The following is a 24,143-nucleotide window of genomic DNA, read 5'->3' on the forward strand; positions in this document are numbered from 1 at the left end:
TCCCTATGGCACTGGAGCCCAACAGGACAGGCCCTATCAGTGCAGTAGGGGCCAGGTGACAGCGATGGAAGGCCCCAGCTGTTGCACATGTTTAGGGGGGGGCAGCTGCTCCCTGCAGTGATGTGGGCAATTACTGCACATGGCTGCCTGCAGTGCCTGGGGCTGGTAGCTCCGCCCACCACTGGTCGCAAAGACAGAGCCAAGTGCATGAGGTGTGACCCCCCCGGGCGCCGGCCCGGAATGGCTCTGCCCAACCGCCATCTTACCCTCCCTCCCCTTTCACACTCACTTCCCCGTCCCATCAGGGTTTTCGCGCCAAACTGCTCCTGACCACACGTGAGGGCCGCGAGAAGGCGGCGCTTCGGCGTCTCCTCCAATCCTCTTCCGTCTCCATAGCGACGGCCCGCGCGCCTCCAGTTCAGACAGGACGAGGCGGAACGCCGCGGGACCAATCACAGGCGTCAAGATCCAGACTAACCAATAGGGGAGCGCGTCTCCGGTCACCTGGCCTCAGCAGAACGTTTCGGGGTTTTTCTTCCCTGTCCCTCCCCTCTAGTTTTTGCCGCGAAAACCTGCCGGTGCCCGGTTCGCTGCTGCTGGGGCTATACGAGGTGACTGAGCGAGCGGGGCCTGGCTCGGCCCGGGCAGCGAGTTACCGGGGCGGGGGCTGATGCGGGCGAGCACCTGCACTGGAGAGAGACTGGGGAGCGAATCAGTTCTTGGGCGGCGGCAGGGGCCGGATGGGGGGTCCCCCTGCGGGTAGGATGGGGGGGGGGCAGGGTGGCCGGAGGGGAATCCCCCGGCGGTCGGTGTGGGTGGGGGCAGATGAGGGCCGGGGTTGTTGCAAGGGTGAGTCCGAGAGCAGCGCTCTCTGGGGAGCTGGGCTGATCGTGTCCCCCCTCTCCGCGACTTGCTCAGGGCGGTGGAGCAGACTTCGCCATGTCCGGCTTTGACGATCCCGGCATTTACTACAGCGACAGCTTTGGGGACGACCCGGTGGCGAATGAGGGCCAGGTCCGGAAATCGCAGCTGCAGAGGCGGTTCAAGGAGTTCCTGAGGCAGTACCGGGTGGGCACGGACCGGTCTGGCTTCACCTTCAAATACAGGTGCTGCTGAGACAGAGAAAGCTAAAGGCAGAATTGACTGGAGTGGCTCTATCTACCTCCTCTTCTGTCCTTGAAGGGGCACTTTCCTTCTAGCATGTGTCCAAGCTAAATAATAGTTAGCTCTTACATAGCGCTTTCACCTGTAGATCCCAAACTGTTTGTGCAGATGGGGAAACTGAGACACTGAGAGGTGCAGTGATTTCCCCAGGATCACATAGCGGGCCAGTGACAGAGCAGGGAATAAAACCTGGTTCTCTAGATTCCCTGTCCAGTGCCCTACTCACTGGATTATGCTGCCTTCCATGGGACTGCATTGCAAAGTTTTTGGCTTTAGATTTGAATTTCAGGTATCCAGTTTCATGTTTCATGGTGTTTAGATCTGGGGTTTAGTTTGAAACTCTCTTTAGTGTAAGTTTTGTAATGGGTTTTCATCCCATGTCTTCTGAGATCTGTGAGATTCCTCTGTGGATTGTTTTTACTTTTTGTATGTATTTTTAAACTGCAAAGTCTGTGATTCCTTTATTTATAAAACCTTGAGTAAGTACTGAATTACCTGCAGGATGCAGGGAAATAAACAATGGGCACAGATCACCCAAGAGACTGAGAAATAACCAACCTTCTTTTATTTCCCTGCATCTTGATTTTTAAAGTGAACATCAACGACGGTTCTTACATCATGCATTTTAAAATCCATAATTTGGATGTGATGGACCTTCTCATCTATGCTTAAAATATGTTAACCGTCTATGTAACTTTGATAGCTCATTGGCACTGAACGTTACATGTGCCAATGGGGCTAGAACAGAGCCAGGTCTGGTGTCATTTGAACATGATTTTAGAAAGTGGATTTGGATGTCTTGTGAAAAATTTGCCCAGCAATCTCTTTTTTCTTTGTGTTCCTTATGGACCTCTCATCACTAATGAATCATCTTCCTTGCCAAGGAGGCCTCCCTACACAACCTATCCATTCTGCTTCCAACTTAGCCAGAAGTCACGTTGAATAATTTACCGGGTGGTGACTGGCTTCCTTTTGTGGGGGTTCCCTGCCCCTGGGCTTGCTGACTTAGGCTTGGTCTACACTTACTCCGGCGATTCGGCGGCAGTCGACGGGAGTTATGCAAACTACGCAGAGAACTTGCGTAACTCCCATCGACTGCTGAGCTTCTCTTCTGCGCGCCGTCTTCACTGCACTGTGCCACTTGCGGGGGTGGATTAATAGCGGTGACTTCTGGATCGACTGAGCGGGTCTTCACTGATTGCTCAGTCAATCCAGATAGGTTGGACTGACGGTGGCGACTTTGCTGCTCTCGGTGTAGACATAGCCCTACATGCATTTGCTAAGACTTGCGTGGCGCTTTTTGCCCTTCAAATCTTACTCCTTGTCATCTCGCAGAGATGAGCTCAAACGGCATTACAACCTGGGCCAGTACTATATCGAGGTGGAGATGGAGGACCTGGCCAGCTTCGATGAGGACCTGGCAGACTACCTGTACAAGCAGCCTGCAGAGCACCTGCAGCTGGTAAGGCTGGGGTGACTGTGGAAAGGAGGCCACGGAGGACTACAGTAAAAGTAGTCCTAGAACTGGCATGCTGCCAGCTAATCATGGGCAGTCAGGTAACAAAAGTAGCCCTGAGGATTCTTCTTGGTGTGAGTGGCAACATGAGTTGTGTTTTTCCCTCTCCAGCTGGAGGAAGCGGCAAAGGAAGTGGCAGATGAGGTCACCCGTCCTCGCCCAGCAGGGGAGGAGACACTTCAAGATGTCCAGGTCATGTTGAGGTCAGATGCCAATGCAGCCAGCATCCGCAGTCTGAAGGTGAGCGGAATTCACCCATGGTATGGAGCAGTGGGGACAGGAATTGTCTGCTGGTGGATTTGATTGTGGCAAGAGCTGTTAGAACCTGATGACCTGCTCAGTTCGGGGGTGGGTTGGATAAATGGTTTGGGTTTCGACCCATCTCTGCTCTGTTTATCAGGATGAAACTGCATCAGGATGGCGAGTATTTGACTTGCTATACTTGATGGGACTTGCTAGTCTTAGGCCTGCTTTACACACAGTTGTTGTACCACTTGAACATTGGTTTGAGCCAGTATAGTTAAAGCAGTACGTCTCCTTAGTGTGGCTACATTAATACCACTATAAAGGTGCTTATACTGCTATAGCTTATTTCCATAAGTTTAGGGGAATAAGCTATACTGATACAAGGCATTTTTATGCGGGTATATCCATGTCTGTACTAGAGGGTATACACCAACATAACTACTTCAGTACAATATCCCATTCCAACTGAAGTAGTTAAATTGGTACCAAAACTGTGTGTACACCATGTTTTAATAGCTCTGGTGACTGTTTTGGTGGCGAATTGTCCGTGGATGGGTATTCTGATCTGTCTGTTCATTAGATGGCAAGAATTATTTCTGCATCTCTGAGGGTCTTTCTGGGGAACACTGCTTTCTTCACCACAGACGTCTCTGATGAAATACAATGCAAAATGCACCAGGAAGAGACATGGCTATCAAATAATGAAGCGTCGTGTTAAAAAAAGAGTCCCTTCCCTCTGCTGAGGCTGTACAGTGCCGCCTGCCTTGTCTGCGTGGGGGGAATGGCTGCTTCCTTGAGATGCACACTGCAGCTTTGAGCCCTAATGCGTACAGGAGAAGGGCTTGGAGAGGGTGCGGATCTTTGGGCCAGGGTACAGCAGAGCATCATTATTCAGATGACACTCATAGCACCTACTAAAGTCCAGCTGTTTCATTTTTTATTTGCAAATGGAACCAAGGAGCATAACTGAGCTGGCAGGCTATTGTACAGATCCAAGCTACTGATCGAAAATATTCTGTGGGGAGGTTTGGTGGGGAAGAATAGCCATGTTAGTTCCAGACACTCCTCCTTGGCTCCCTGTATGGGCAGCTTTCCCCATGTTGCCCACGAAGCATCATACCCATGATCCTGGAGGCTGTATGTAAAGGCTGCTGTGTTTCCCTCCCCCTCACCACCCTCTGCCATGATGGGGTTTCCCCTCTCCTCTCACCACTCCCAACCTCTCCTTTCTCAGTCTGATCAGATGTCCCATCTGGTGAAGATCCCCGGGATTATAATTGCTGCAGCTGCTGTGAGAGCCAAAGCCACCACGATCACCATCCAGTGCCGCAGCTGCCGTAACACCATCAGCAACATCACCGTGCGTCCCGGCCTGGAGGGTTACGCCCTGCCCAGGAAGTGTAATACGTAAGCAGTGGGAATCCTTTCAGGAGTCCTGGGTGGGGTGGAGGAGACCAAATTCCTGTCCCCCTGGCAGTGGATGCTGCATGAGGTCTCACCTGTGCCCTGTGCTGGGATCTAGGGGACCGTCATCCAGCCCTCTACCAGATGGAGATTCCTCTGTGCTCATGAATAAGTCTGTGATGACTAAGTCAGTGGAGCTGTGAGTTGAAGGCCTTGCCAGATCTGCACGTGTTGAGGGCTAGGGTGGTTAAGGCCAAATATTAATTACCAGAGTAGCACAACTATAGTGAAATGTGGTCTCTGGCCCCCCTGAGCTTAAACAGGGCAATCACACACACACTTCCCTCCCTCAGCACCTCATCTGCCCCAAAAGTCCTCTTACCACCTTCCCAAAATCATAGAAGTCAGTAAGTACCTTCCGAGTGCCCACAGGGTGCTCAGCATGGCCTGAGCCTTAAAAATAGATGGTCATTGTCTCCAAGAGCTTCCAAGCTAAAAAAACTGGCTTTTTACTAATAGTTCTAATTGCTCAATCACCAGACAACACTTGCCCTTTGGGTGGGTGGATGTAAAGATAAATGAAATGCCCTGCATGGACATCTGGTCCATTTAATTACCTTCCCCTGTCCCCATTGAGTGCATAGTTCCTTACAGTCAGCTGGATTGTGATCCACTTTCTCACACTGAGGCTATGTCTACACTACAGTTTGTTGGCCGAATTTACGTCACTCAAGGGGTGTGAACAAACCACAACGCAACGCAAGTTACGCTGACATCAGCATCAGTGTGGATAGTGCTATGTCCGTGGCGAGCTTCTCCCACTGACATAAAACCGCCTCCGCGAGCAGGAGAAGCTACTATGCGAATGGGAGAGCGCTCTTGTGGTGGCATAGAGCGTCTTGACCAGATGCGCTGCAGCAGTGCAGCTGTACCTTTTGACATGCCCTGAGTAATACCTTACTCCACGGTAGCCCTATTGAATTCAGTTGGGCTATCTATGGTGTAATTTAGCATTCAGCATGAATAAGGGGACCATGAAATGGCTCTGTGCACTTAGGGGCCTTCCCAAAGCTGCCGTTCCAAAGGATTTGGATGCCCAATTTTCATTAGAAATGAACATGAGCTGTGTGTGTCAATCCCTTAGGTGCCTTTGGAGGTCTCAGCTTTGAAGATGACTTCCACATCCCTTGGGGGACTGTAGATCAGGCAAATAAATCTCTCAGTGTCCGGATGCTTTCCCTGTTGTTCAGCCTACACTTTTCCTTTGATAGTTTATCCCACTAGCCCTACCTTAACCGCCTTGTACACTGTACATCTCTCCTCTCTTCCTGTGTCTTACAGCCTCGTAGGCTTTTGTCGCCACTTAGTTATTACTTACCATGCTAAACATATTTAACCCTCTAAAATCTTTCCCCATCACTCTGTGCCTTTTCTCCTTATTCTGTGGTGTTTCTTTTCTCTGAGCTTCCCCCTTTTGCCTCCCTTTGTCTGTCGTCTTTGTTTTAGCCCTGTGGGGCAGGGACTGGCTCTTACTATGTGTGTAAACAGCACCGAGCACAACAGAGCCCTGATCTCAGTTGGGGCCCCTAGCACTCCTGTCGTACAAATAGCCTCCTCCAGTTTGTCATTGTCTTGTCAACGAGGTGGCTTTTCACTTATCAGATCTGCCTACTTTGGGGGCTCCCATGGGGAGGCTCTTCTGTGGGGAGGTAGGGGATCCCAGCATGCATTGCTGCCTGCTTCACTTATGGTTCGCTAGGCTGTGCTAAGTAAGGGCTAAACCCAGCCCTGTGTGTTTGCAGGGTGCTGCTCTTCGTAGCATCACTGGATGCAAATAGAGCTCCCTGGTGGTCTCTCCCGAGTCCTAATGGCCCTGATAAGCTTGTGTGACCCTTTTCTTTAATGTTCCCCCTTTGCTCAGGGAACAGGCCGGCCGCCCAAAGTGCCCCTTGGATCCATACTTCATCATGCCGGACAAGTGCAAGTGCGTGGACTTCCAGACCCTGAAGCTGCAGGAGTCTCCAGATGCTGTGCCGCATGGGGAGATGCCCCGGCACATGCAGCTGTACTGCGACAGGTAATGCCGGTCTCCCTTGCTGCCTGTCCTCAAGGAGAGTCAATGGCAGATCCAGCCACTTGCTGGATGAGGTGTTTATCTAGGTTTGGGTGGATGTGGGGGTCTCTCTAGTCTACCCAACTTATTTTGGGGAGTGGAGGAGGATTAGTGGGGAATGGATATAAACAAGGTTTTGGAATCTTAATTGATTTATGTTTACATACCTACCTTGCAACAATTCCATGAGGCTTAATGGTTTGCAGAGTGCTCTGAGATCCTTGGATCGGTGTGTGCAAAGTTGCTCAGATGCAATCCTGAAGGGAGAGCCGAACTGGAGCACACGAGGTTTTTCTTTTTTTGTTGGGCTTGAGGTGAAGATGGTGGTGTTTGGTGCGCAGTTCCTTTGCCTTGAAACAGGGAAGCTGCTGCTTAACAGCCCTGGTTCTCTAGTGCCTGGAACCAAACATCTTGTCTAAATTTGGATGGGCAGGAGAGGAAGAGCTGAAGTAGGTTTTCCAATGTCCAATAGCCTTCCATCCTGTCCCTTTCTTATACAGACATAACACTTCTCTCCCTTCCTCCTCTCAGGTATCTGTGTGATAAAGTCGTCCCTGGAAACAAAGTTACCATCATGGGCATCTATTCCATCAAGAAGTCTGGCCAGACCAAGAGCAAAGGCCGGGACAATGTGGGAGTGGGAATCCGAAGCTCTTATATCCGTGTGGTGGGGATCCAGGTGGACACCGATGGCTCAGGTGAAACCTTGCTTTGGTTTTCTCTCTGGCTCAGGGTATAACATGGAGTTAGAAAATCCTCCATTCTGAACAGCCTGTACCTGTGACCTCCAGCTAGTGATGCCATGGGTGAGAACTGCGTTTCTGTACAAAACTGCAGCACACGTCAGTCAGTGCCACTCACGTAGCAAAGGTTACAGGCTGGTCCAGACAGGATGCAGCATTAGTCTCAGCTTCCTTGTGTATATGTACTTCTGCTTTCTTATACAGCTCTGTGCTGCTTGTGCTCAGTAAAATTAAACAGGAGACCTCATCAGCTTTAAAAATCCAGCTGATACTTAAATCCAATTTTTGTTCTGCTCCCAATTCTCCACCTTCCCCCAAAGCATCAGGCCCAGCTTCTTCTTCCAGATCCTCCTTTTCCTCCTCCTAGCATCAATCAAGCCTCTTGATCCTTCTCCCCATATCAGACAGTGATCCATGTCGGTCTCCTCTTTATGTCTGTTATACTTTTCCAAGGTTGTTTTGCCATCAACTGAACGAACTTTAAGTCTTGCCTCTTTATTGCAGAACAAAACAAATGCCTTTAAGATCCTCTACTCAGAACAGCACTCTCAGGTTTTAATAGCAAACTCCAGTGCCTGCTGTGTATAATTAACTCAGCTGTCCTTTCCTTGTGAACTTGTAACAGTGTTACTAAAGTAACATCCAGACCTGCAGCTGTCCCAGGCAGTTAGATTCTGGAGAAGACTGTGGTGGCCAGCCAGGCTTGATCTAGGTTCATCTCTGGAGATGGTTCATTGACAGTTTACTTCCCTCCACCCTCTCTAGGCCGCAGTTTTGCCGGCTCTGTGACTCCACAGGAAGAGGAGGAATTTCGCCATCTCACTTCCATGCCCCACATCTACGAGACTATCGCCAAGAGCATCGCTCCCTCCATCTACGGCAGCACTGACATCAAGAAGGCCATCGCCTGCCTGCTGTTCGGCGGCTCCCGCAAGAGGTCAGAGAAATGAATCAGAGAATGGGCACGGTGGGAACGGAGCAGGCACAGAGATTCCACACAAGACATAAAACCCTTCTGGGATCTATTTCTGTTTCCTGACAGCAAAAACTTTTGTGGTCAGTGTTTTTTTTCGCTTGTGCACTGTCTAACCAGAACTCCCCTTGCTTCTCTCTCCTCCTGCCTTTTTCTGCAGGCTTCCAGATGGCTTAACCCGCAGAGGGGACATTAACCTGCTGATGCTGGGAGACCCTGGCACAGCCAAGTCCCAGCTCCTGAAGTTTGTAGAGAAGTGTTCACCCATTGGGGTAAGTGCCCTAGGTTACTTCCTTACCATCAGGTGGAGATTTTGTATCAAGGCAGCTCAGTGTCTCATTTTGCTTCATGCATCATTGAGAATCAGAGCCAATAGGTGATTCCATTGATGGTTCATGGGACAGAACAGAAGCCAATATGTGCTTCCGCAGCAGTACCTATTCCACTGGGCTGATGAGCTCATGGGCCTATTGATTACAGTAAATAGCAGAGAAATGGGCATAAAGAGAGGGAAAATCTGGGTAGGAACCAGCGAGCACTTCTCACAGGGCCACTTTCTGAACGTAGCCATGATTTATTGGAATATTTAACTGGGCATATTTTCCCCAGCCTGTTGCCTAAACTGGCTGAGCAGCTTATAGCAAACTGGATTAACAGGGAGGTTGGAAGATCAGGTGAAATAATATTGATTGACTGCATCCATCAGACACCGAAGTCCAAACTGAGACTGAGTGTGGAATTTGATTTCCATCCATGTTTTTCTGCCATCTCATTGATGCTGCCTCCGGGCACCCTTCTTCCTCCTGAGTGAAACAAACATAACTGTACAGCCCACTGAAGTGATCAGATAAACTACTCTCTGTATGCAATAGCTGCATCATCTGCCTACAAGCCCTCTAATGCCTTCTAGCTACTTAGCCCAAACCCTGGCTAAATAAAGGCCCCTTTCTCTATATCCTGAAGGCTGCCAAGCGCTGGGTGTGCTGAGAAGGTACTTTCCAGGGCTTGGGATCTCCTAGAGCAGCTGCTGTGCTGGCCTGTTGCTGTTGTGAGGCCGAGGTCAGAACCCAGGGCTGGATTTCTTTCGTTCCCTGGCTGAGTGATGCAGACTCTTGGATGTGGTCGTGCCTGACGGGCTGTCCTCTTCCTATCCTTCCCTCAGGTGTACACCTCCGGGAAAGGCAGCAGTGCAGCTGGCTTGACAGCCTCGGTGATCCGAGACCCCTCTTCCCGGAGCTTCTTCATGGAGGGAGGAGCCATGGTCCTGGCAGATGGGGGAGTGGTCTGCATTGATGAATTTGACAAGGTACAAACATAGCGCGTGGAAGGAGAGGCCGTGTGGTGTGAAGGGAGGGGCAATGGAGGGGAACTGCCATGTTCCCTTGCAGTGGAGGGAAATGTGTGCTGCTTTTGGAATGGAAGGGAATTCCCCTGTGGGGGGGCGATGTTTTGTGCTGCAGTGGTGTGGGGTTGCTGTGGATGGAGTTCTGTGGCCCCAGGGGGGAGGGCAGGAAAAGAACCTGGCATCAGGAGGCAATTGCTAGGGAACTCTCTATTTGTGTACATTAAAAATAAGAAACAGTGCTGGCTGCATGATGCCGTCCTGTGAGCCCAGGCTTGGCCTCAGAAAGGACGTTCAGCTGAAATCAAACAGGTGTGAACTGTTTTATTTTTTCTTCCCCATCCGTGAACAAGATGCGGGAGGATGACCGAGTGGCCATCCACGAGGCTATGGAACAGCAGACCATCTCCATTGCTAAGGTGAGCTGCCAGCGCACGGCCTTCACCTGCAGGCTGCATCTAACCCTCTATGAAATTGCACAGCTCCTGCTGAGATTGGGGGTGTGTGGGGAGAGAATAAGGGGAGAGCTGTTGGGACAGGTCCCTGAATCCAGCTCAGGGCTTCTTGCAGAGCAGAATGACCAGCTCTCTTGAACCCAGGGGCCTTTGCTAGAAGGTGGCTGAGCCTCAGTGGTTGCCATGGTCCCTGCTAATCGTTTGTTTGACAGCTTGTAAAATCTCTGGGTTTTGGTGCTTCCAACTGCTCTGATCTGAGTGCAGCAGGCCCAGCTCTGGGGCACTGTCTCTCTCTGAGAGCACCTAAAGGAAATCCTTCTCAAGTTCAGCATGACTGGAACCCAACTCCCTGTCTGCCCTCCCAGCCACCTCCAACTTGGCTCCCTTACCACTTGCAATTCCGCCATCCTCCCTGCCACTCAGGCTCACTCCGAGGGGTAACTTTTGACTCCTCTTTCTCCTGCTGCCCTAAGCTTGTGGATTCTGCTATTGCCAACTCACACAGCTCCCCTGTGCTGCATCTCCAAAAGCCGCCTGTTCCTTTCCATTTCCACCATTAAACTTCTGATGGGACGAGTCCCTCAAGCATGGCCCGGGGTGACACCCTGTGGTCTCTTCATCTGTCCATACAGCACCTATCTTGCCATTGCTGTTATGTGTTAAATGTGGCTTCCATCAATGGGTGACTTTGAAGGTCTGCCTAAAATGAATCTCATCCATCTGCACAGTCCCCACCCTATACGGTCATCCTGCCAGCCTCCACCAGTATGGAGCCCTCATTGGCCAACTGAATGCTGCTTATGGAGCCTTATTTAAATGCTAGTATCTGGGAGGACTCTGGGAACTGGAAGTAGAGGAAATGGTTAAATATCTTTCTCCACACCATCCTTCTGCCATCCCGGGATGCTTCTGTGTGATTCTGACATCTCACATGACGAGCTGTATTAGGACATGGTTATTGCGTTGATGTGCAGCTTGACCCCCCTTCCTTCTCCCCCTGCCCCTTGTGTTTCCCGTGCAGGCTGGTATCACAACCACTTTGAACTCCCGCTGTTCAGTGCTAGCTGCTGCCAACTCTGTCTTCGGGCGCTGGGATGAAACCAAAGGCGAGGAGAACATAGACTTCATGCCTACAATCCTGTCCCGATTCGACATGATCTTCATCGTCAAGGATGAGCACAATGAGGAGCGAGACATGGTGGGGGCAGGCAGTGGGCTGGGTGTAGTGGCTTGCCGAGGGGTGGTTAGGACACATGCAGCAGGAGGATTAGCTGGGAGCAATGTTGGGGCAGAGGATTTGTGAAAGGGGGAAAGTGCCTGGTCAGCTCAGCTCACCTCCCTGGCATGTCCGTTGCCAAGTGGGTTATTTGATTAGAAGTACCTTGGGCTCACTCCTTTGCCATGGGCCTACTCCCTGTTCCCTTCTTTAGCAGGGCTGAGCACAGCACAGCTGCTTTGGATCTGGGGAAAGGGAAAAGAAATTTGGCAGGCACTGGAAGACTGGATTAAAGATGTCTTCTGCGTTCCCAAACTCTGTCCACTTCAGCACTGTTGGATCAGAGCTTTAGAACAAACAGCAAGGCCCTTCTTGTCTCCTGGCTGGCCCCAGATAAGATAGGCGGAGTTGGCTTGCTCTTTTTTGCCCTGCCACCTGCGATGGGGCAGAATGTCTGTAGCATTGAAAGGGTGGAAGGAATTCTGTTATCCCCCTCTTCTCTGCACTACTTCTAGACGCTGGCCAAACACGTGATGTCATTACACGTGAGCGCACTGATGCAGACCCAGGCTGTGGAGGGTGAGATTGAACTGAACAAGCTGAAGAAGCTGATCTCCTACTGTCGAACGTAAGCCTGCAGCGACCCTTGGGTGACGTGCCTGGGCCGGGCAGCAGAACCTCAGGCAGGCTGCAAAGCTTGCTGAACATGTCCTGCGGGATGCCCTGCTAACGTGCTCTCTGCTGCTCAAACTCCTGCTGGGATTTACGGTTACGCTCAGCAATTCTGCACCTGCTGCTGGGCCGGTCACCTCTGATGTAACTTCCCTTTGGTGGGCCCAGCGTCATACCTTTAATTCCTTAGTGGGGCCATCAGCACTCCTCCTCTACAGTGAGCCCCCAGCATCTTGGGTTATTTCCAGCTCCCAGTTCTACTGAGGACATGGTCTCTGAGGTTCGAGTTTGAGAAGCCAGCTGCGTGCATTGTCACTAGGGCCTGGATTTTCACAAAATCTGGCCTATCTTGCGGTGGGAGGGGAAGAGGCTCCACCATTGGTAGGGGGCTGCCACTGTGTCTTTTCCCACGTACCTTCTGGTTCATGGCACGTCCTGCTCCCTCTTCACAGGAGGTGTGGCCCACGCCTTTCAGCAGAGGCTGCGGAGAAGCTGAAGAACCGCTACGTCCTGATGCGCAGCGGGGCCCGCCAGCACGAGCGGGAGAGCGACCGCCGGTCCAATATCCCCATCACAGTCCGGTGAGAGCACGCGCCCGCCTGGATACAGGGAGGGAAGCAAAGGGGATGTAGATCCTAGATGCTTGGGGTGATACTATAAAGGGAATATGGCCACTGCCCCGGTGCTGCAGAAGCCCCCTGAAAATGGAAAAGGCTCAGGGGAAAATGGAAAAGACTCAGCCCTGCGCTGAGCTGGACCCTGTTAAAGCCACCAGAGCTAAGTGCATGCAGGCTTCCAAGTGCTTCACTCCTAAAGATGGCTGCTCCTCCTTTGTCCATCTCCTCCTCTGCCCACCCAGCTGTCCTTAACATTACTGCCTTCTGCTGCCATACAGATCATGCGGCTCCAATGCAGGCTGTCACTCCTAAAGGGTAGCATCCTGCAGACCTCTGATTGCCCCCTGCTGAGAGCATCGTGCTGGAGGCAGCACCACCTAAGGGAACGTGGCTAGGGCAGAGTAATGGTCCACAGATACAAGGGTGTCTCCAGGCTGCATGTGGGTCTTGTGTATGGTGAGATGGGAAAGGAGGAAGGCTGGCTCCTTCTGGTCAGAATTTTTCGCCCCATTTCCCTTCTCCATTTTTAATGGGTAATGGTGGCTGGAGCTAGCAGAGTGTCTGCTCAGGGTATCCGGTGCTGGGGAGAACCCTGCCTTGGGCTAGGTGTTTCCCTGGGGTGGGAGTGGGAGTCATTAGAGAGAGACCTGGGATTAATAGATCCTGACGCCAGAAGGGACCCGTAACAGCGGCAACCTTTGAGACGGGGCATGCCACGTCTTCCCCCCCGCCCCTCTTCCACTTGCCATGGGTCCAGCGCCCTAGCCAGGATCCACTCCCGGCCCCAAGCAGTGCCGCACAGTGGCCACTCCCCCCTCCCGGCACCACCCCTCTCCCAGCGCTGGGCCCACGTGATGTCACGTGGGAGAGGGGTGGGGCCAGGAGGGGGGCGCAGCCGCCACGTGGAAGTGGCATAGCTCTGGCCAGAGCTCCGCTGGGCCCACCTGGGAGAGGGGCGGGGCCGGAAGGGGGGAGTGGTGAGTGCCACTCAAAACTTGTGGCGCGTGCCACAGGTTGCCAACCCCTGCCCTATGATCTAGTCTGCCCTCCTGTAAAACACATGCCATAGAACTTCCCCCAAATAATTCCTGGAGCCGATCTTTCAGAAAAACAGCCAGTCTTGATTTTAGAAAGTGTCCGTGAAGGAGAGTCCACCACAGCCCCTTGGTACATTGTTCCAATGGCTAATGACTCTCACTTAAAAATAGCCGGGAACTCAGGCGTACATGTCCAAGTGCCCCGTTCCCTTTAGATGGGATGTGACCACCCTATATAGGATGGGAGTGTTCTGCTTTGCATGGGTTGTGGGTGTCTGGGATGTGATGACCCCTCCCCAGCTGGCAAATGACTGTTTTACCCAGTGCTTCGGGGTGTATGCAGTGAGCGGTTTGTGCCATGGAGGCATTTCCTGACCGAGGCAGGTAAGGGGCCTGGGGGAGTGGAGGCCCGTGGTGACCTTGTAAGAAAGGGCTTCCCTGTGTTTTGCAGGCAGCTGGAAGCCATTGTACGGATTGCAGAGTCCCTCAGCAAGATGAAGCTTCAGCCTTTTGCCACGGAGGCAGACGTCGAGGAGGCCTTACGGCTTTTCCAGGTGTCCACGCTCGACGCGGCCATGTCTGGCAGCCTGTCAGGTGAGGCTCCGGGGGTTGTGTGTAAGCCCCGCACCACAGAAACATCTTGCTGTGTAAATCCTTTCCTTTGAGCCCACTCTCATCTGATCTGAGTGCAGAGGACAAACCCCACCTTCTCAGGGGGGAGCCACATGACAACCGAACTGCCACAATGGAGCTGCTGGGTGGCTGTGGTGATGACTCCCCCAGTCAGGGAGGGCAGGACAATGCGTAGGGCTGCAGGTGCCCCTCATTCAATCTGGGGCAGGCGTCATTGTGTTACTGTGGTCCAGGCAGAGGGTTAGTTTAGTGTCTAATGTTCCCATCTGAAGTGAGTGGGGAGCCTGGACTCTCGCAAACCACAGAGAAGATGCTTGAGTCTGGGTGTTTCCTAGTTCAGAACAGCAAGTCCAGGAGCTGTGTGGGCGTGAGGGCTGGATCCTCAGCTACCCTCATATTTCCATGGTGAGGAAAGGGAAGTAGCTCTATGAATGTACTGTTTCTGTTGGAGACAGAGAATTACAAGGGGATTTGCGGAGGGCTATGATTGTTTGTTTGAAGTGGAGATGATGAGGATTCAGCCTGGATGTTGATTTGGAACTCTGTCATTGTTGATATTTTGTTACCTTTTTGCCCAGGGTTGTTCTGTGTCTTGATTTTTGTGGGGAGGGGGCATACAGGAGCTTGTGCAGGGGAGCAAGGATCTCTAAAGCTCTCTCTCCTCTCTAGGAGTGGAGGGCTTCACGACACAGGAGGACCAGGAGTTGCTGTCCCGCATTGAAAAACAGCTCAAGCGCCGCTTTGCCATCGGCTCCCAAGTGTCGGAGCACAGTATCATCCAGGATTTCATGAAACAGGTGAGCCTAGTGGGCATAGACTCTCCCTGATGGGGCAGTCTGACGGGCTGTGAAACTGAAAAACCTACAGGGTACAACTAGAGCTGTGAGGACTCTTTCCTGAAACGTGGCTGGGCTCCTGCTGCTGCTTCCGTACCTTCCTAGTCCGTTGGGTGCCAGGGAGTGGAGTGAAACCAGGGAGAAGGGGGGCTGTCTAGGGAATACTGTAGGCGTTCTGTGTTGGCCCTGGGACCCCATCGTGGCTCACTGCAGTTTCAACACCTCCCACTATTTCCATTTCAATTGGAAGAGTCAGACTTCGTCCCGTATTACAAGGCCCCTTCCCTATGTACAGTGGACATTTGACAGTCTTGAATGACTTCATGTTGTTTCTCAATGGGCTGTGGGCATCACCTGCATCGCCAGCAGACGGCTGTACTGTGAAAGGTTCATAAGGGATGGTCATTCCCCTACCCCTCTTTCTTCCAGAAATATCCCGAGCAAGCCATTTACAAGGTGCTGCAGCTCATGATGCGGCGTGGCGAGATCCAACACCGCATGCAGCGCAAAGTCCTATACCGCATCAAGTAAACTCATTTCCTCACCCTCTTGCCGGTGGCCAAACCATCCGCAGGGAGCCTGGGCTTGGCTGGTGCTGTTGAGGACCCTCCTGAGTTCCAGCGAGGCCTTTGTGAAGAAAGGGCCGGCCTCTCCTGTTCGTGGAAGAATCCTCCAGCTGGGGAACGAAATGCGGGAGGGCATCTCCGCTTTTAACCAGACTTGACGGCAGGAAGGGCTCCTTGATGACGCTTTAATAAAACATATTAAAAAGCTTTTAGTTGTATTAAAACTTAAAATAAAAGATTTAAGGTTGGTACCAGTGGCTCTTGTGGTGCTCTGAAGTGAGCTGGGGGAGGAGCTTATCCCAGGTCCCTTTCACAATAGTGCGGGATTCTCCATCATCACGTTGTCTGTTCTGCTTGGCTCATGGCTGTGCTAGGACTTCCATTGGCATCCCCTGGTAGCTGAGTCATTGGACACAGGTAAGCATTTCCTTCCTCAACATGGGCCTTCAGCCCTGTTTGGTTGAGGTCACACACAAATGTAAGGGCAAGGGGAGTGGCTTTCCACAGGAATTGACCTTTCCCTTGAGGCATATGCCTCATTAGTGCAAAGACGCATTATGCAACCTGCTGTTGGGCCAAGACATGCTGGAAGTGCATCAGTAAGCAGCTAACCACGGGATGCTGTTCTAACAGCAAAGAAGGAAATCTGCTGCAGGAGGTTGCTTGTTAAGCCCTTCTTTCAGTGTCTAGAGCAGTGGTTCTCAACCTATTTATCAGTGTTGGTGCCATATGCAGCTCTGTGTGTTATGTGGGCCGCAGCCACACAATATATATGCTACCTGTAGGCCCTGAGGATGTCACAGGGGCCACAGCTGTGTGCTGACTGGGCTGCGAGGAGCCTACATGTTGAGAACCACTGATCTAAATGTATGTTGCTGTCCTGTGAGGATTAACTCATGTATAGAGGCGACTGGCTTGGATTTCTGCAGCAGCCCCTCTATCTAGGATCATCTCCCATCATTACATGTGTTGGCCAGTCCTGATTCCACACACACAGCCCAATGGGTTTCTCCTGCAGATACGATCTTTCAGGAGAGTTCTAGTCCAAGGCAGAGTGGGGGTGATGTATCTGACACAAAGGGATTGATAGCAATCAGTTTGTCCAGGGCTAGCATAAATGAGTGAGAATCTTGGGTGCGGGACTTTACCTCCTTGAGGAAGGGTTATGCTTCTAGCATTTTCAGAATAGAGAAGCCTTAGTAGGTGTGAGCAAGAAGTTTGTACCACATCCTAGAAATCCCACGAGGGGGGGCATGGAAGGATTTCCATGGTAATGTACACTGATGGCCAGTAGAGGCCACTAGAGACTCAAGAACATGCTGTAAAGCTACAATCCTAGCTGCACGCAGGAGGTGGGGTGCTGTGTTTATGGGGAAAAAAGTAAATCCTCTTCCGTTGGATGGTTGCTAGTCCTAAACCCTTGGCATGGGATTGGTTACATGGCACCTTTTGGCTAGGGAAAGGTTCCATAGCTATTCCTTTTTTTTTTTTTTTTTTGGGTAGTGAAATTATGGTTTAACTGTCTTTTATTAAATGTCCCCATAAAGCAGCCCGGTAGTCGGTGAAGGTAGAGGGAGGCCTGAGCCATAGGCCTTTTTTAAATCTGGATTCTACCCACAGGGGAGAGAGTTTTGGACTCATGATTTGGTTCAACAGGGAGCTAATGACCATCTGATCCAGATCCAAACTTGCCCAGGGATGTTCTGACTGCATCTCTAGCTTAATTTCCTTCCCTCCTTCTCTTTACATGCCATGTCAGCAGGACCATCCCATCCAGGGAGCCTCAGCTCCTTCCCCTCATGCTCACAGTGTGCCCTCTCCACCACATTCCTTGTCCCACCCCTGAGGAGAGACCGTAGAAGCCAGCACTGGGAATGGACTCTGTCTCTCCCTTACAGCACCATAAAGCACTACCGATGGAACAAGAGTGTAGCGTCTTAAAGGGGTTCCCTAAATTTTTCCACAGGTACCACTAACAGTTCTTGGCAGGTGGCCCACGTCCCTTTCCCTATGCAGTCACTCAGCCTACTGCTTCTCCTGAGTGCAGTCGTACTGTCCCTGTGGCAATGACAGCAATTTTCCCACATAGAAAAGGATTTTTAGCTGCTTATGTGGTGGTCCATTTTGAAGCATACATCTCCCTGCCCACTTCAGTCTTCATTTAATCTCCCCTCACATCTGTTCTGTTCCTCTCAGCTGCAAACAAGGAGGAAAGCTGGCAGCAGGTGCTCCCCAGCCCATGGTTTATGATAATGGTCACTGCCCCAAATGTCACCCAGCTGTTTCTTTGGTAAACCTTGGAAGTGGTTTCCCCGCTTTGCCAGTCAGAGGTCTATGAAGCTTTGAGACTGTGCAGAGAGGTATTTGACTCTGATGGGTTTCAAGCAGCCGCCTCTGACTTGGTGTAGTTGCTAACTGGGTAAGGGTCAACCAAAGGCAAAGCATAACTACAGAAGAGTTCTATATTTTATGGCATGAACAGGTCCAATCGTAGAGTGGGGGGGAACCTGCCTGGGCACCTGGCTAGCTCTTCTGTAATTCTGTCCAGGAGATGGATGATACCTAACAGCTGGTGGTGAAGGTGGATGGGAGTGGCTCCTGGGTGCAGCTCCTGAAAAGCAGACTTCCACTTGTGCATAGCTCTGCTCGAGGGGAGTGGGGAATAGGCTCCATTCACTCACCTGCTGGAGCTGCTTTCTCTGTGCCTCACCAAGCCCCTTGGGATGTGGTTCTGCTCCAACAAAAGGTAAGCTGGTATCTGGCTATATCACAGGGTGACCCCAGTGTCTAGCCACTACTTGGCTGCCACAGCTGCTCCTTTGGGGTGGGCCAAGGAAGGTCAAAAAGCAGAGGGGTGTCTGCACCCATGTGGAGGCTGCAGGTTGAGGAGTAGCACGCTGAGACCTAAGAGTTGGCACAAAGGAAAGGGTGGAGGCGAGGGGTTGAGAAAGCAGCCCAAATGGGCTGACTCCAGACACGGTGCATGGCATCCTCTCTTCCTCCACAAGAATAGAGGCTGTAGGTCTCAGCTCTAGTGGCAATGCAGAGCCCAATTACACACGCGGTGCCTCGCTGACATTTCCCAAATGGCAGCCTCCTTCCCTGGTGCTCTGGAGGGGAAAGAGGCAGGGCTAATTTGCTTGACATTCACAAAGGGCCTGTGTAACTGATACAATTAAGAGCCTGCCGGCCTCCCTCTCTGAGCCTACAAGAAGTCAAAGGCAGAGTCAGACTGATGGAACCCTTTTCAAGAGCCAGTAACTTTGGATGTGGTCACGTCCTCGCTAACATGAGTGAATTAACAGCAACGTTCCTGCTGCAGCGAAGACCGAGAGCTGTGAATATTCAGCATGGGCCATGAAGGTGGGCATAATAAGGGTCTATCTGCACAAGGGTGGGCTCCGTTAGCTTGCAGCCTCGGCCAATCAGGGTTGAGACTTTGAACCTGGAGCTCCCAGATAGCAACTCTGCGTGCCCTCAGCCAAGAAGTAAGGGGCAGAGATATGCACCTGGGTTTTCCAAGAGCCTCTGTTGACTTGATATAGTGTTCGTTAAATGTGCCATTCAGCTTTTGAAAGGGAGATAAGCCCAGGATACAGAGAGCTATGGCAGCCTTCGATGGGCTCTCTCCTTGCGTGGTACATTGGAGGAGCAGAATAGCTTTCCTGAGATTGGGGTGGAGTGATTGATGTCTTTGGGGGTTATGAAATGTGTTGATTACAGAGTGCTGGGTTATGTAAGTGTACGCAGAGCTTGCAAGTTAACTACTATTGTCTAGTGACTATTGGCTGGCATGTTGCAATAAGTAGTGCTGGGGTGTACGTTGCTGTAGTTACTCTATTTTGCAAATGGAATTCTATAATTAGTCATTTGTTATTCTGCACATTGCACTTTTAGTAAATTTTAGGGGGCAAAATTAAGATTGGGTGGGAAATATCAGTTGGGTGGGGTGAGATTTATTACAGTAGTGCTGTATAGCTATAAAGAGAAGGACTGTCTAGTGGTTAGAGCACTAGCCTAGAACCTGGGATATCTGGCTTTAAATCCCTGCTTCACCACAGATTTCCCGTGTGACCTTAGGCAGATCACTTAGCCTCCCTGTGCCTCAGTTCCCCATCCGTAAAATGTGGCTAATAATACTTCCCTACCTCACATGTATATTAACGTTTGTGAAGTGCTCAGCTACTCGGGGAATGGGGGCCAGATAAGCAGCTATATGGGAAGATGATTCCTACCCTAAAGAGTTTAAAATCTAAGGTCAAATCAGACGTGCTAGTGGTTTTGGGTGCCTCCGTTTTCAGGCACAAAGCTTGACGCTGTGAAGAGGTTTAATGTTCAGAGCATGAGTGTGACTCACGGCTGGGACACCTCTCTTTCATCAGCCCTGCAGCTCTAGGTTGCTATGGTTCGCAGCGTAGCGACAGCTCTGGAGTTCTTAGTTGGCCAAGGATTTGCTACAACATTCTTATCGGGCGATCTAGCTTTGCTTAATTCATGTTCTGCCTTTTGGATGAAAATGGCTTAGCACCTTTAGGATAATTCCATCAGAGGAATAGGACTGCCAAAGCCAGAGAGAGCAAGCAGCCGCCTGAGAACTATCGTGTGGCCTCAGATTGCCCCCTTTACAAGTCTGTGCTCTGACAGGAGAACCCATGTTTTGCCGTAATGGGGGCCATGTTGGCAACTTGGTGGGGATTGACCTGATTTGTTTAAAATGAAGCAGATGCATATATGTTTCATGCAGGGAAGTGCTCCCTGGATACCAGCCTGCAAAGTGGCACCAGTCTGTTTGGATCAACATGGGAGCACTGCATGCACAGACCAGCCATCTCTATGGGCCACATCGCTATATCAAAGAAGATGGCAGTGGCCATGAGCTTCACTTCAGGCTGTTGTGGCTAGGCGAAACTGACTGGCCTTGCCTCTCCTCACACTTACACTTAAATCCGGAGTCTCTCCACTGATACGTCCACGGAGCTACACTGCTGTAAAACCAGCATAGTGAGAAGAGACTCAGAGTGGCTGAGTCCTCATATTCGCATCACTCAGCTGCATCCCATCACCAGGCACAGTGCGAGTTGTGGCGATGTGACCTCTGCAGGCAACTAAGGTGCCACTTAATTAAAAATAATAAATAAATTGTGGAGACCTGAGAGCTGTTGCTACAGGCCGAGAGACAAACAATGGAAAAGAGGAAATGCTGATTCTCTGAAAACGCTGTTTGCAGAGGCAGCGTGGTCCTGTCGGTCAGGCACTGGACAAGGACTTGTGAGAGATGGGTTCTGTCCCCACTCTGCTGCTGGGTGACCTTGAGATAGTTACCTCACATTACTCTGCCTCTGTTTCCCCTCCTGCTGTTTGTTTTGTCCATGTAAATTGTAACTTCACAGCAGGGACTTCCTCTTACTCAGTGTGTGTCCACACAGTGCCTGGCACAATGGGGCTCTGATTTCAGTGTGGGGATCTAGGTGCTATTGTAATACAAAGTAATAAATAACAGCAACACATTCAGAGGCCCCCCTCCGGTTCTCATTGTAACAAGCAGTGGGAGATCGGGCAGCCTTATCACAGCAGGACTCTGGGAAGCTGAGAAACTTTCATTCTTCCTCTGGGAAGTGCCAGCGATGAGAAATTGGAACGGAGAGATCTGTGTGGCGTGCAGACCCCGAGGATTTTAGAGTAAAAAGTCATTCTTGTGTGTGGCCAAAAATACAACTTGGTCTCAGTGGCATTATGCTGTGGTTCTAATAAAAGGAGCTGTTTGTGTTAACCCTTGTGGAAGGGCTTTATGTGGTTAAATATGGCGCTGTTGTATAGTTACAGATACATCCTTGGTGCCGGAGCTGAGTTACTGGAAGCCAAGGACAGGAACCTGGTGTTTGAAACCAAAGTTGATAACTAATTCCTACAACTACCTGCCTGAGATCCCTTAATTCTGGGTCTATTTTCCTTACAATTCCAGATTGCGGCCAACTACACACACACACACTCCTCCCTCTTGTCCCGGGTCTCTTCCCCCACTCACATTGTGTCCCCACCCTTTGTGATCTTGATGTTCCCTCTTTACAGGGTTTTTTCCCTCTCCTCCTCCACCCCCGTGTTCGCCTCGTGTCAGGTTCCTATTAACCTACCGTTCTGTCAGTTCCCCTCCCACGCACCTTCCAGAGTTCGGCTGTCAGCCTCTGGATGCCTTGCGGAATTCCAAGCACAGCCCATAGCTTCTATGTTCAGACCTGCTGGACTTGCCTAGGGGCAGGACAATGAAATGGAGTGCTCGATTTTTCACAGCTGGTGACTAGGCTGTCCCTCAAGGGACACATGTCTGAGACTGCCCCCACTACCACCACCTTGTGCTCCTTCTTGGCCCGACCTGTGTCTCTGCTTCATTTTTAACACATTCCACTTTCTCTCTTCCTTCATTCTTTCTCTTTGCCTGGCTTGGTTTCTTTCCTTCATTACCTGTCCCAGCTGTAGAAATGCAGAACGTGTGTCCCCGTCCCCCCCTCCCCCCTCAAATCCCTATATGTACTGGCCTGCCATTTATTATAGTCAGGAAACATCCCCCACCCCACACACAGCCCATGTCTTTCTGACTAGGAGTCTGGAATTACCAAAGCAGGAACTGTCTCAACCTTGCCCAGTCCCCCTCGGGACAGACAGCAGCCTGGTATGAGTGACCCAGTCACTGGGTCCCATGAGCTTCCAAGCCAACTGGGCGTGGGCAAAGTTAAGTCACTGTTTCTAGCTCTGGGACTTTAGGACACACTCCCAGGCTCAGACCTAGTCTGACACCATTCCTTGGGCCATGGGACACCACTGTCCATCAGACTTAATCCAGAAATCTGTCTCTGAGACCTTCTAAGCTCCCCACTCACATACATGCGATCCCCCAGAGTCCACCAAGGCTGTGGTCACTCTGACCTAGTTTAACCCCTCCAGGGGAAAAAGTGGCAAGAAAGCAAGGAACACCAGCTTAGCAGAGGAATTTTTTAACCCCAGAGACTTTACTCTTAAAGCACTTGAGAGTTACAGTTCTTTGAAAATGACAAAAGTCCTGGAACGCCCCTTCCCAAGTCTGAGCTGACCCCTTTTATGAGTCCAAGATTTGTTAGTGTTTGAGGCTGGATGGAGTTCCTCCTGCCCTCTTGTTCCTGCAAGCCTTTCAGGTCTGTGTTGATCGCCATGCCCCCTTGCTCTGTATAGAAAGCCCATTGTTCCATGGGCCAGCAGCTGAGAGACAATCAAATCCAAAGACTCCAGATTTCTGTCTTGGTGGCTGCTCTATGACAGTCTTTCAACAAAGGGTCAAGCACCATTCCTGGACAGGGCCGCAGTCTGGAGTGCAATTCAATAGGCTTGCCTTGGGCAAATTCAGATGCGTTCAACACATAATACAAAATGGAGCTCATCATCTGACACAGACATATGCCACTCTGTCTCAGGGACCAGAATCCACACTTTCACTCAAGATTCAGGGCATGCTGGGAAATAGCTGTGAGAGTTTTGATTGGTTATTTGTGGGTGTCTCACTAGAGAGGTCATGCTCAATAAACCAGATGGTTATTGACTTTGATACCAGTTTGTCCTATGGTAATCACAGGCTCTTAAAATTCAAGGAGGCACATTATCCCTACTCTGTTTCTTGGGGATCTCCTAATACTTGTGAATCACAGTTTCTCTGTGGAAAAAAATGGGGCTATCCAGAGGCTAGTGGTGTATCTTGTTTATATTAGCTCCCTCTACTGTGAGCCTGCCCCACTGACCTCTGCTGTATGGAATCTATCAGCTTTGACAATGTGCCTGGAAAGCACTTATTACTTTGCAGTCATTACCATAATTGAAGGATCATCATGATGATGTTCAGCATATCATTAAGGCTGAAAAGTTAAGCTCCCCGTGATATTAAAAATGTGCACTTCTTAGAGCAACAGGGGCTGGTTCCTCTTATGGACTAGCAATATCCGTGTCCCTGCAGAAGCTGTTACTTTTGTGCCTTAAGTACCATAGGTGCTAATATTATTTATTAATAATAATGTATGTGGATTATGGTAGTGCCTCAAAGCCCCAACCAAAATTGTGACCCAGTGTGGTAGGCATTGGACATAGTGCAGGACAGTGCTCATCCTGGAGAGCTCACAATCCAAATAGACAAGACAGACAAAGGGTGGGAGGGGAAACTGAGGCCCAATGAGAGGAAGCAAATTGCCAAAGGTCACCCAGCAGGCAGGGCTAGATTCTATTTCTGGGTCCTAGGTACAGTGGAGTTGGGGCTGGGAGTGGCAGCTGACCAGATCAAATCTGAGTGAGTGGCATTGCAACCTGGCATGTGGGAGGCCGCAAGACCACTCAGGTTTTGCCCAGCCAATCCTCCGTCATGACTGAGAGGCAGTCACACCAAATTGCAGTATCATTGTGAGCTGATGCACTGGGTTGCAGTGCTGCTATGGTTGCCTTTCCCCCTCCCCCATATTTGAGTCATAGGCACGTGCCTGGTTGGTGTTTGCATTAATTTAGCCCTGCCAACAGGTGTGGCACAGCTGGAAATAGAGCCTAGGTCGCTTGACTCCCAGGCCAGTGCCCCGTATGACAGCGTTACCGTTGCTATGGGAA

At 50.8% G+C, this 24,143-nt stretch overlaps 1 protein-coding gene and 1 long non-coding RNA gene across 2 annotated transcripts; both read left to right on the top strand.

Moving 5' to 3' along the window:
• The first annotated feature begins 460 nt into the window (after nt 1-460).
• MCM5 (minichromosome maintenance complex component 5) lies at nt 461-15,784 on the top strand. The gene is made up of 17 exons (XM_067558998.1): nt 461-611; nt 919-1,106; nt 2,500-2,626; nt 2,792-2,920; nt 4,161-4,333; nt 6,252-6,407; nt 6,975-7,141; nt 7,952-8,123; nt 8,320-8,431; nt 9,322-9,465; nt 9,855-9,920; nt 10,978-11,154; nt 11,688-11,800; nt 12,297-12,425; nt 13,950-14,092; nt 14,801-14,928; nt 15,397-15,784. Exons 2-17 carry the CDS (start codon nt 940-942, stop codon nt 15,496-15,498), a joined length of 2,205 nt encoding a protein of 734 aa, XP_067415099.1. The 5' UTR covers nt 461-611; nt 919-939; the 3' UTR covers nt 15,499-15,784.
• A 2,398-nt stretch (nt 15,785-18,182) lies between these two features.
• LOC137160680 (uncharacterized) lies at nt 18,183-21,757 on the top strand. Its single transcript, XR_010921959.1, has 3 exons — nt 18,183-18,279; nt 18,689-18,896; nt 20,278-21,757. It is a non-coding gene; the product is annotated as an uncharacterized lncRNA (long non-coding RNA).
• Nucleotides 21,758-24,143: the final 2,386 nt, after the last annotated feature.

The sequence above is a fragment of the Emydura macquarii genome, unplaced genomic scaffold (genome assembly GCF_026122565.2).
Source record: "Emydura macquarii macquarii isolate MOO-44397 ecotype Brisbane River unplaced genomic scaffold, CSIRO-AGI_Emac_v2 contig_2205, whole genome shotgun sequence".
Lineage (NCBI taxonomy): Eukaryota > Metazoa > Chordata > Testudines > Chelidae > Emydura > Emydura macquarii.

What these genes read in the sequence shown, in the direction of transcription:
- MCM5 (XM_067558998.1), top strand. Translation starts at nt 940, where the DNA reads ATGTCCGGCTTTGACGATCCCGGCATTTACTACAGCGACAGCTTTGGG. An exon ending in CTGCAGAGCACCTGCAGCTG is followed by an intron (nt 2,627 to 2,791) that starts GTAAGGCTGGGG and finishes TTCCCTCTCCAG; the next exon opens with CTGGAGGAAGCGGCAAAGGA. An exon ending in ATGCAGCTGTACTGCGACAG is followed by an intron (nt 6,408 to 6,974) that starts GTAATGCCGGTC and finishes TCCTCCTCTCAG; the next exon opens with GTATCTGTGTGATAAAGTCG.